Raw genomic sequence first — 12,955 nt, 5'->3', positions numbered from 1 at the left:
ATACAAACATCATATTTTTTTTAAAAAAAGAAAAAGTATCTGATCTTCATAATATTTAGCATTTTTCACATTGTATCTTTATGAGAAGATGAAAACTGACTTCATAAATGATTATGAGCTCCTATCACAATATTGATTAAGTTACAAGAAGGGAAAATAGATATTACATTTATTAAAATAATGGTAGACATATCTGGGGTAATAATTTGTTTCACCAATTTGTTTGGGACAAAAAGGTAGGAGAAATTTATGCCTAAAGCACTCAGAAATAATTCCCATGACTTGCAGTGGTTTCATTCTGCACTAGTTCCATTTTCTGAGTCATCTTCAGTCAATGTATCATTTACTGAACCACTCATGGAATTATATTTCTTGTTTCTTGCCTCCCATTAGCTGTTTTTTAGTATTCAGATCAGGCCTTAGTAGAATGACAAAGCATTTGGGGGAAAAGATGCAGCCCAATAACCCTGCACTGGAAGAGAGAATGGAAAAGATCTCCACAGCCACCATATATTTCCCCTTGGTGCTCAGATATGTTGGAAAAAAGGATAACCACACACTGCAAAAGCACAAAAGGCTGAAGAAGATAAACTTGGTCTCATTAAAACTATCTGGTAAATGCCGGCCTTGGAAAGCCACACAAAAACCAATAATGGCAAGGAAAAGCAGGTACAACAAGACGCAGTAAAACATGACAGTAGAACCTTCATTACATCCCAGGATGATTTCATCTGCCACTAAGTTCATATCAGTGTCTGGATGTGGGGGTGAGGTTACAAGCCATATAGTGCAAACAGTGACTTGAACGAGAGAACAAGAAACAACAATGTAATTATCTAAATGTTTGCCCAGCCATCGCCTCATCTTGGATCCTGGCACTGAAGCCATGAAAGCTAAAATCACGATGATGGTTTTGGCCAATACACAAGAAATGGCTACTGAGAAGATGATCCCAAAAACAGTTTGTCGCAAAAGGCAGGTCACCTTTTCAGGTTGTCCGATGAACAATAAACTGCAAAGGAATGAGAGGACAAGGGAGATGAGGAGAAGGTACGTAATGTTCCGGTTGTTGGCCTTGACTATGGGAGTGTCCTGGTATTTGATGAAGATCCCCAGCACCACGATGGCAATGCAGGCAAAGACAATTGCAGTAGTGGCCAAACTGGTCCCTAATGGATCTTTATAAGAGAGGAAAACTATTTGTTTTGGAAGGCATGAATCATGCTTGTTGTTTGGATACTGTCCTTCTGGGCATGGCAAACAATCATCCATGTCTGAGGAAATTAATGAATAAATAAATTAATGAATTCATTGCTGTTATTATAATGTAGAAGTTACTGTATTAATGAAGTATTATTGAAAGAAGTAAGAAATTTAGCAAAATATTCCATGGTTAATGCTTCAATAGGAAGCTCTCTGGGACTTATTATCTAGGCCCATGATGGCAAACCTATGGCATGTGTGCCACAGGTGGTACGTGGAGCTATATCTGTGGGCATGTGAGCTTTGCCCTAGGTCAGCTCCAGCGTGCATGCACGCACCGGCCATCTTATTTTTGGGCCTTACGGGCCCACCAGTAGTCGGGAAACAGGCTATTTCTGGCCTCTGGAGGGCCTCCAGGGGGGGTGGAGAAAGCCATTTTCGCCCTCCCTAGGGTCCAAGAAAGCCTCTGGAGCCTGGGGAGAGCAAAAAAATGGGCCTACGGGGCCCACCGTGCCATCACGTGCCAAAAGTGGGGGGAATGCGTGGGGGGTCGCGCACGCATGCGTGGGAGCAGGACACATTGAATTATGGGTGTGGCCACGCATATGCACGACCCCCCCCCCACGCTCCCCCTGCTTTTGGCACGCAACGGCAAAAAGGTTAGCCATCACTGATTTAGGCTGAAGGCACTAATAAATCATGTCTGTAATACAGTCAATGACAGGCCATACATCTGAATTTAAACTAAGTTTCTGAATTATGTTTTCTGGTTTTTTTTATTTGATTAATTCAATAAGTTTGAATTAATCAAATAAAAATTAACCAGAACAACTAGACACAAGGACAGTTTTTTCCCGAATGCCATCACTCTGCTAAACAATTAATTCCCACAACACTCAAACTATTTACTAAGACTGTATTACTATTATTATTCTCATTCTTTCTATTACCTATCTCCATGATGGCGAACCTATGGCACATGTGCCACAGGTGGCACACGTAGCCATATCAATGGGCACACGTGCTCAGCTCAGGCATGCAAGCAAGATATGAAGCCATACAATATATGCAATAGGCAAATGATGCTTGGTAAAAGCAAAAATTTTAGATGCCAGTTTTTCATCACAAAGGTTGGATCTTGAATTTGTCGCTCATCATAAATATTCATTACCATTTTCAAAATAGCAGACACAAACAGATTCTGGGGGACGGCAAATTATTTTTAAAAATGCATCTCACAGGTTTTCTAAAGCGTTTGTTTAAAACTGGAGATTATCCCACAATTGCTGATTTACACTACAGCAGCTACAGTAGTTTGACTAACCTAAAAATGGAAGAGATGCAAACCAATGCAAATGATGCAAATTAGAATATGCATGTGATTTGAAAGAACCAGCAAAGTTTTTGATTAGATAGAGTAGCTCATCAGGGCTTTAGTGACAAAGTTACAGCAGAACTACAAATGCAATGCTGATCTTAAGTGAAGTCAACAGTATTTCATGAACACTTTCTTTGTAGAGTTGATGTTAAATTTCCTTTAGTTTCCAGAATCTGTGTCTTCCTCTTGGGTTTTATTTTGTGGCAATTACTTAGAAAAGGGATAATGTACTTTCCCACATTTCACCCATCCCAACCGTCTTTGTTAAATCTCCTATTATACAACACATAAAGTACTACATAACATTCTGAAATTATTGCACATAGATTTTAATGGGTTAGTATCTATAAACTGAAGAAACATTACCTTTCTGATTTGTCACCTTCCCTTCTGGACATGAAAAGCAGTCATAGCAGCAAAATGGCTTTCCTTCTATTTTGACCTTACTTGAACCAGAATGACAATAGTCATTACACAGGGATTGGGGCCTTGTCTGAATGAAGGAGATGAAAAATAAAGAAATCAGTCTGGTAGCTCTGGCATTCCATGGGGCATTCCTTTCATTAAACCATAGAGACATATTTTCTCTATTTATTGAATGAGAATGAGATATTATGGTTATCACTGCGTACATGGTGTGTAAGTTTCATGGCATTGATAGTATTCATCTTGGATCTGGTGAACGATACACACTAAGCAATAAGCAGCAAACAGGTTCAATTTACCTCAGACATTGGTTAGTTATCCAAGATAATGGCCTCATTCTACTTAATATCAAATTCAGTTCCTCAACAATAGCATGGAAGTGTTTTTTTATTGTCCTCCAAGATTTTTTCCCCCTCACAACTTAGCCTAAGTCCTTCGGTAACTCTTCCAGTTCTCAATAAGCCTTGTAATCACATACCACTGTTTTAGAGCAATTTAATTCAAAACAGGATTTCAGTATCTCAATGGGGCTATTGTTGTTACAGTTGGAAGAGAAGAAGGACCCTTTGAATATTTAGAATGTGGTTTAAGTTATCCTCAAACCTATGCAAAATATTGTATGTGTCCATTTAACTCTTGTAGAACACAAAATGGAGTCCCTTAGAGTCCTCAACCACTTTGATTGAGAAATACCTGAGCAGAATAATACTCTTCTTTTAAAGTTATTCAAAAGGTTGTCAAGATACTGCCATATAATGTAATAACAGAATTGGAAGGGACCTTGGAGGTCTTCTAGTCCAACCCCCTGCTCAGGCAGGAAACCCTACACCACTTCAGACAAATGGTTATCTAACATCTTCTTAAAAACTTCCAGTGTTGGAGCATTCACAACTTCTGGAGGCAAGTTGTTCCACTGATTAATTGTTCTAACTATCAGGAAACTTCTCCTTAGTTCTAGATTGCATCTCTTCTTAATTAGTTTACACCCATTGCTTCTTGTCCTGCCCTCAGGTGCTTTGGAGAATAGCTTGACTTTCTCTTCTTTGTGGCAGCCCCTGAGATATTAGAACACTGTTATAATGTCTCCCCTAGTCCTTCTTTTCAATAAACTAGATATACCCAGTTCCAGCAACCATTCTTAATATGTTTTATTATTGTTGTTATTGTTATTATTTACTTTATTCATTAAACATGAAACTCAGTCAACCGAACATAGGTTAATCTATACCCAAATCTGTACAAAATTTATACCTGGTTAAATCTTGTGGGCCATACAATGGAGTCCTCATGAATGTTGAGCCATTTAGAAGACGAAGGGCTTGGGTCAACCCATCCAACTTTTACTTTTGTAAATGTATTATTTTCATATGTGACCCAGTTGAAAATATCAAATCCAGCAATTATGTGTCCACTGTCATCAAAGGAAATATTTTCTCCAGCACTGTTTGTTAAAAAAGTATTTCTTATAAACTTATGGAACTAAATTGAAGGGAAGATGGAGAAGAAATGAGGCCAGGGTGAACCTTCATAATAATTCTAACACAATTTAAAACTTAGATGCAGGAGCAGTGATGATGATACCTAGTTTGGATAATAAAAGACATGAAAACAAGGAAAGCTCATACAGCAACAAGAACTCTACCCCCTTTAAATCCTGAGCCACACATTTTCCCTGTTATTGGTAAAATGAATAATTTTGAAGGGGGAAATGCAGAAATAAGAGGAGGAGGAGGAGGGGAGGAGGAGGGGGAGGAGGAAGCAACATCCAAGTCAATTGCCAACACATATATATATATGTGTGTGTGCGTGTGTGTGTAGGTCATACAAACACCCGCGAAAACCTCAGAATATATATATATATATATATATATATATATATATATATATATATATATATATATATATATATATATATATATATATATTTTCTTACTTCTTCGTAGGGTCTATGTGTGTTTTTCTTCTAGCCAGGTTTTCCCTACGTAGCCAAGGTTTTTTTGTAGCTCCAGCTCAGTAGAATCTCATCTACTCGGTTCTGGGCTTTTTTCTTTTCTAACACCTAGCAAGCTCTCACTGCTAGGTGGGAGACCTAAATAGATCCATTTCTAGCTCGTTAGCTTTCATCAGTAGGCCACACCCATCTCCTCCCTGTAAAGGCATAGTATCAATTTTCTTACTTCTTCGTAGGGTCTATGTGTGTTTTTCTTCTAGCCAGGTTTTCCCTACGTAGCCAAGGTTTTTTTGTAGCTCCAGCTCAGTAGAATCTCATCTACTCGGTTCTGGGCTTTTTTCTTTTCTAACACCTAGCAAGCTCTCACTGCTAGGTGGGAGACCTAAATAGATCCATTTCTAGCTCGTTAGCTTTCATCAGTAGGCCACACCCATCTCCTCCCTGTAAAGGCATAGTATCAATTTTCTTACTTCTTCGTAGGGTCTATGTGTGTTTTTCTTCTAGCCAGGTTTTCCCTACGTAGCCAAGGTTTTTTTGTAGCTCCAGCTCAGTAGAATCTCATCTACTCGGTTCTGGGCTTTTTTCTTTTCTAACACCTAGCAAGCTCTCACTGCTAGGTGGGAGACATATATATATATATATATATATATATATATATATATGTAGGTCTTTGGTTATTCGGGTCTTCTCCCATGTAAAATTGGAAGTGTCTTGGCGACATTTCGACGAAGTCTCATTCGTCATCTTCAGGCTGGTGTTCTTGGCTTCGTGCTTCCAGCCTGAAGATGACAAATGAGACTTCATCGAAATGTCGCCAAGACACTTCCAATTTTACGTGGGAGAAGACCCGAATAACCAAAGACCTACATACAAACACCCGCGAAAACCTGAGAATATATATGTATATTTTCGTAGATTTTCACGGGTAAAGGTATGCAAGTCTTGGTGTATTCGGGTCTTCTCCCGTGTAAGATTGAGAGCACTTTGGCAATGTTTCGGCAGAATCTCATCTGCCATCATCAGGCTTATGCAAGGGATCTTCTGCAGCAACTGCCATTACTATTTCAAATCTGGTGCTGGTAGTCTGCTTTGCTGGGATGGCCCCATCTCTTTGTTCTGATTGGTTGGGAGTCCCAGTCTGTGTCTATTGGCTTGGCTTCAGGTGTATGGTTGGTTTTTCTCCACCAGGTGGCAGGGCTTCATCTTTGTGGCTAGCTGGAATGTGATTTGGCTGGAGGTCTCAGGGTGTGTGTGTCTGGCTTCTGGGGTGTAGATTTTTCTGTCTGTGAGTGCTGGGACTCGTTTGTTGACAAGAGCTAGTTTCCAGATGTCTGGTAGGCAGGAGGTATCATCACGTTTATTCATGTTATGGGGGCATTTTTCTATTTCAATGGCTTCCATAATTATTCTCTTGTTGAGGTGTTCAGTTTTGATAGTACCATAAAATTATATATCAATGGAAAGAATGTAATTTAATCAAGAATGTAATGCAATTACTTTTATGAAGGATTTGCTATTAGGATAGCAGTTACAGTATAAAGAAGAAAAGTGAAACACGTAGGAAAAACAAGATATACAAAAATTATCACCATGTCAGTTAATACATAGTTGGGTAAACTTTAGCATGAATTACGGGTTTACAACATCTACCTACGGAGTGAACCAAGTCTTTTAGTTCTGCAGTTGTTATAATGTGAAACCAAGATTGAATGATTGCTTCTATTAACTGGGTTTTATTGCTGGGTCGCTTCTGTCTAACAAGCTTCTTTAGTCGGCTACATAGATTTTCAATTGGGTTAAGGTCTGGGCTATTCCCAGGCCATTCCAGCAATGGAATATGATTATCTTGAAACTCCAAAAAAAAAGTGATGTTATTAGCCATCAAACCTCAAAAATATACTTTCCCCAAAAATTATATATAATAATTTTGTCTCTTTTTAATCTGTTCTATTATTCCCTTCCCCCTTTTCCTGTTATGTTAGTTTATATTTTAATGTTTAATTTAGTAATGTAATAAAGGTATTATAAAATTGTTACATATTAATGGTAGTAAATGTTTGCAATGTGTTTACTGTTAAAGAAACAATATGTATATATCAATATATACTCAAAACATAAATATATACAGAGATATGTAAAGTATTACATATTTTTAACATTCTGAATATATAACACATACTCAGAAGCTGTATTTAAAAAAGAAAAGGGAAAAACCATAAAGAGAAATTTGTTCCTTCTTTAATTATTTAGATATAATGTATCTTATTTTAATTTTTGTATTTTTCCTCAGAAGGTAACCATCATTATATCTCAAGATTTATGATTAAAAAATAGTTTTATGAGTTAAGAGAAGAACTGCATTTTTTTCCTCTTTAATATTTACTTCCCAGCACTTAAGTGGGTAATAATTTGTCTCAATATTCATGTTTCTACTTATACCTGTTATCTAGTACATGTTCGACAAACTAAATAAATAAAAATAAAAATCTTTAATTGTCTATTAAAAACAGCTCTAGAACATTCTTGGAAGATACCTGCCAGAGCTCTCCAAATAGATATTGTTGTCTCGTATTTTTTATCTTTACTCTATCTTTCAATTTGGAGATAGTTATGGCATACAAAGCATGTGCCACAATGTAAACTGCATTGTAGATACTATAACTGTGGCCAGACATGTTTGTATCAAATAGGGTTCTAGGCAGATTATCCAATTTTTCTTTCCCAGTGCAGATATCCTCATTCCTCTCTTCTGAGTTGGAATTTGAGAAATCACAATTAAATACATCTTTCCAGAAGATTCTGATAAACCCATCTCTATTTTCTGAAGCAGGATTTCTTTCCTCCAGAAATTGTTGGAATCCTCTAGGGTGGTTTGTATGAACAGCAAGTGATAGAGCTCCGTGAAGGAAATGTATGTCCCAATCTCTTGCTAAACTAGGAGATGCAAAATCCATCTGGGCTGTCATAATCCACACTCTACTTTCAATTGTTACTTCATAAAATTTTGAAAAGTGGAAAATTGTTCTTAAGACACTGATTGTTTGCATTTCACCTAGTATAATAACAGCGTTGGCACTACTTCCTGTGACAATACGTGAGGTTGCAAACCATTCCATTCCTGTTTCAGCAATGTCACCTGAAAAAGATATTTTGGGGAATGCTTCTAAGAAGTCCACACAGATACCGTTCTGAGAATATAAGGGAAGTATTTCCTGTACAAACACCTCTCCATTGTCATCATCAAAAATAAACACACCGATCCAGCTCCATTTGAAATGCAGTAGCAACTCAAGTATGCACAGATAGTGATGGATCCCACTTGGAAACATCTGGTGAAAAAAATCTTCTTTGGTTTTGTCATTTATTATTGGAAAAGACCCATATAAGATCTTGAGGGGGGAAAAGCCATAGAAAGAAGGCAAAGACAATGGAAATGAATCTTCTGATACTTTTATTCAAAAGACCATGAAAACTAGTTTCATTCATTTTTTTCTTATTGATTTTTCTGATCATTTAAATATTTCTTATGACAAATCTTAATTAATATATTTATATTCATAGGTATTTCAGGAAATATGTGTTCTTAAAACATTTTGCTATTGGACAGCATCAATTGCAATCTTTTCACATACAAGATTTTCCACAGCTTTTTTTTCAAAGTCCTTAAAACAGGGTTTCTATATTAAAACAGGTTTTAATATAGAATGTATAGTGACATATAGATGTATTACTGAAAAACATATGTAGTCCTTGCTTAATAAGCAGGGGTGGAATGCTTCCATTTCCGACCGGTTGGCCTGAACCGGTAGTTATAAATGCTACCGGTATGGTTGAACCAGTATTTCTGACGATCAGCTGTGCTGCACGATTTATATTCGCTAGAAAGCAGGAAATCCTTGATTATTTCCTAGTATGATTTGACTGCTTATTTGTACCTTATAACTATCACTAAGTGTTGTACCTTATGATTCTTAACAAATGTATCTTTTCTTTTTATGTACACTGAGAGCATATGCACCAAAGACAAATTCCTTGTGTGTCCAATCACACTTGGCCAATAAAAAATTCTAACTTAATCTAAAAAATACAACAAATTGTGCCAGTTTTTTCTACACCTAATTATATATTGATCAACTACTTTTACAATGCTTCATAAATACACCATCTAGCAAATTATTAAGATTATGATTTTCCATCTCTCATTTACAAAAGTATCTTAAACATAGCAAACCTGGTTTTTTGTTTTTTACCTGTGGAATCTTGTAGGTGCTCAAGATATTTGTCATGTGGAGACAGACTTCAGAAGTAGGTCCCCCAATGACTCCCACAATCTTATTCCAAATATCACATTTGTAATTTGGGGTGAATTTGTCCTGAGTGGATAGAAGTTCCATTGAGGCTAGATAGGTCCACTTTGCCAGAAAGTAGCTGTTTAAGATGTGGAAGCCAAAACTGACATTGGGTAAAAGTTGGGTATTTTCATTGAGTTCCTTCACAGCAAAAATCAAGGCCAGGACATGCTGGTAATTCTGAGTGAACATCCTAGGTTATGAGCAATAGGTTCCAGGTTACCACATTCTTTATATCTTAGTACTAATTCTATCCTGACAGAATCATTCTTGTAATTGGCCCCTTGAAAATAGGAGACTTATTGTATGGAATAAGTATTATTATTTTTGTTCATATGTATGTACATTTACAATATAAATCCACACCAATGAAATAAATTCACCATAAAAATGTAGGAAAGTGTTCCATAAATAAAAACCAATAAAATGAAGCTAGTGTGTGCCTCCAAGAAACATATGTAAAAAAATGCTGAACAAGTTTCTGTTAAAGAACTAGAAATTGGAACCAGAATAAATAACCGCTCTCCAGAGGAAAACCATGAAATATGAATTTTTATCCGATCACCTATGTGGAACAATTTGGATTAATCTAAAAAGAGCAGAGAGGTTATAGGGCAAATTAGCAGATGTTTAAAAAAAGGGTGATCAGAAATGTAATGTATTGTTTTGTCTTATCTTTATTTGCTTTCTTTTCTATTTTTTAACTTTTTTTCTATTAAGTTCATTAAACTTGCTTTGCCCAACTCTTTTTCCCTTTTATATATGCTGTATATATTTGTTGGGATATCTGTATAATATATATATTTATAATATATTACTTATATACATAACTACAGGAAAAATAGATGATAGGTAGATACATAGAGTGGTAGATAAATAGATAAGTATGTGATAGATATATGAGAGATAAATAGATAGATAGATAGATAGATAGATAGATAGATAGATAGATAGATAGATAGATAGATAGGTAGATAGGTAGATAGATAGATAGATAGATAGATAGATAGATAGATAGATAGATAGATGATAGATAGATAGATAACTAGATAGATAACTAGATAGTTAGATGACAGATAGAATATAGATACAGTAGATAACAATTTTCCTTCAGAGGAACATTTTTTTCACTAGGGATGCATTTTAGTACCTTCCTTTTTCTCAGTCTTCCAGAATATAAGCTATATCTACTGTATATTATCAAATAACCTATAGGTGAGATGATTATGTCTCACATTCATATTAGTAGCTAATTATAGGAAACATCTGAATGCTGGATATTATCATATCTTTTGCAATTTGCAATATTCAATAAAAATAGGCACATGGAACTTTTTTTAATCACAAAGTGTTAAATAAAATTTCCCGTCCCTTTTCTTTTCTCCTCATTCCAAAATGTGAGCTTTAGAGAAAATCTTTACATGATATAAGTAGCACAAAAACTGTCTAGACCCATAGAAGATTTTTTTCCCCCAGCCTACAATACTTACAAAAGATCATCAAAGCTTTCATCAGAAGGTGGCTTTTGGAAAGTTACTGGACTTGAAAAAATGTAGACTTGAGAGGTAATGCTAGCAATGATAAAATCCCCAGGCTGGTAATATTTGTGGACAATAGGCAGAGGTGCCTTAATAGGACATTTAGCTAAAGGAATCTTTCTCTGGCCATAAAGTACAACAGCTAGGACTATCATCAATGCCAAAGATAACATGATTGAGAATCTTCCTGATTTATTCCAAATAGTCTGACCCCTCATTGATTTTTTTAACATGACACGGCAAGACTAGGCTGATTGAAAGCCAGAACCATGTAGAATCAACTACCAATAATCTTAGCAGCGTAGTTCTACCTCTCTTCTCCCTCATGAAAAAGAATATCACACCATTGTTCATATCAATATAACACGTGATGTTAGTATACTTAACTGTTCACTTATCCTCCTACCCTGAGGGAATGTTCATGAACCAGGAAGTCACCGTGCAGCATTAATTGTGGTTATTTCATCATTACAGTGTGATGGAGGAATATTTACCAATTTTAAATTCTATGTTCTCTCAAAAATGTTCAGTGCTCAACATGTTGAAGTTTTTGGCACCTGAGCTGGCATCTTCCCAATCAATTTCTTTGAAAGATTTCCATGTAGCAGTGCCTCCCCTCTGGGCTTAACTGCCCAGTTTTGGATGTCCCCAACTCTGTAGATTTTTTGTATGTATGTATCTGTCTCTTTTGTGTGTGTGTGTATGTGTGTGTGTTTGTGTACCCATCCAGGGTACACACACTCACACCAAAACAGTGTATATTCAATACAGTATAAAAAGCAAGATAAACAAAGGTAGAAAGTAAGAAAAAGAAAATGAATGAAAAGAGAAGAAAACATAGGTATGTCTTCTGCACTTCCTTCTATTGGGTAATAGAAGAACAGAAGAAGGGGTCAATCTAGTCACCAAAACACCTGAAGACAGGACAAGAAAAAATGAGTGGAAAATAATCAAAGGATGAACCAGTCTAGAACTAAGTAGAAATTTTCTAACAGTGAGAGCAATTAACCGATGGAGTTATGGGTGCACAACAGAAGTTGTGGGTGCTTGATCATGGGAGATTTTTAAGAAGAGACTGGGCAACCTTTTGTCTGCAATGGTACAGGATCTCCTGCTTAAGCAATGGGTTTGACTAGAACAGTGATGGCTAACCTTTTTGCCATCGCGTGCCAGGAGGGGGGACGGGTGGAGGAGGTTCGTACACACACGTGCCCACACCCATAATTCTATGCACCCCACTCTGCGCATGCGTGCGCAACCTCCCTCCCCCCCCCACTCCTGGCACGCAATGGCCCGGTAGGCCCGTTTTTCTTTCTCACCTGGCTCCAGATCCACTCTATACATCTGGGGAGGGCAAAAACAGCTTCCACACCGCCTCGGAGGCCCTCTGGAGGCCTAAAACGGCCCATTTCCCAACTCCCAGTTGGATAGGAAGTGACTTTTTTGCTGTCCGCAGCCTCCAGAGCATTTCTAGGAGTCTCTGGAGGCTGGGGACAGCAAAAAACATCAGTTCCTGTCCAACCATGAGTTGGGAAATGGGCCGTTTCAGGCCTCCAGAGGGCCTCTGAGGGGGTGGGGAAGGCTGTTTTTGCCCTCCCCAGATGCATAGAGAGGATCTGGAGCCAGGTGAGAAAGAAAAACGGGCCTTCCTCACCCCTCGCCAGGCTCTCCGGAGGGACAAAACAGCCTGTTTCCCTACTTCTGGTGGGCTCAGAAGGCCCAAAAATCAGCTGACCGGCGCGCATCTTAAATTTGATCTTTTCTTCTTTCAACAAAACTTCTATATCTTTCCAGGCTTTCAAATATTTTTGTTTTGTTTTTTCTCTAACCAAACTGACCATCTTTTCCACTTCTACAAGCTCAGCTATTTTTATAGTTGAATCTTCCATTGTAGGCATTGTAAAACAAATTGAAATTTGCCTAATTTTTAATACCTTTTTAATAATGAGAGACTTTTGTAAGCTATGGATTATCTTTAGTCATAATAATTGGCTGTTCTTTTGTTTGCAATAAGTTATATTTCTTTAATACCTGACAGTAAGAGTTACGGCAGGGGTCAGCAACCTGTGCTCTTTCACCCCTCTGCTGTGGCTCCCTGTCACTCAAAATA

At 37.2% G+C, this 12,955-nt stretch overlaps 1 protein-coding gene across 1 annotated transcript; it reads right to left on the bottom strand.

Annotated features, from left to right (window-relative positions):
* Positions 1-363: 363 nt before the first annotated feature.
* Positions 364-12,734, bottom strand: LOC139324454 (vomeronasal type-2 receptor 26-like). Its single transcript, XM_070954165.1, has 5 exons — positions 12,545-12,734; positions 10,798-10,993; positions 9,209-9,500; positions 2,948-3,074; positions 364-1,274 (listed from the first exon to the last, which is right to left on the bottom strand). Exons 1-5 carry the CDS (start codon positions 12,732-12,734, stop codon positions 364-366), a joined length of 1,716 nt encoding a protein of 571 aa, XP_070810266.1.
* Positions 12,735-12,955: the final 221 nt, after the last annotated feature.

The sequence above is a fragment of the Pituophis catenifer genome, unplaced genomic scaffold, assembly GCF_029215685.1.
Source record: "Pituophis catenifer annectens isolate HBS135680 unplaced genomic scaffold, rPitCat1.0.hap2 SCAF_15, whole genome shotgun sequence".
Taxonomy (NCBI): Eukaryota; Metazoa; Chordata; class Lepidosauria; order Squamata; family Colubridae; genus Pituophis; species Pituophis catenifer.
This window is presented reverse-complemented; position numbering and strand designations above follow the sequence as displayed.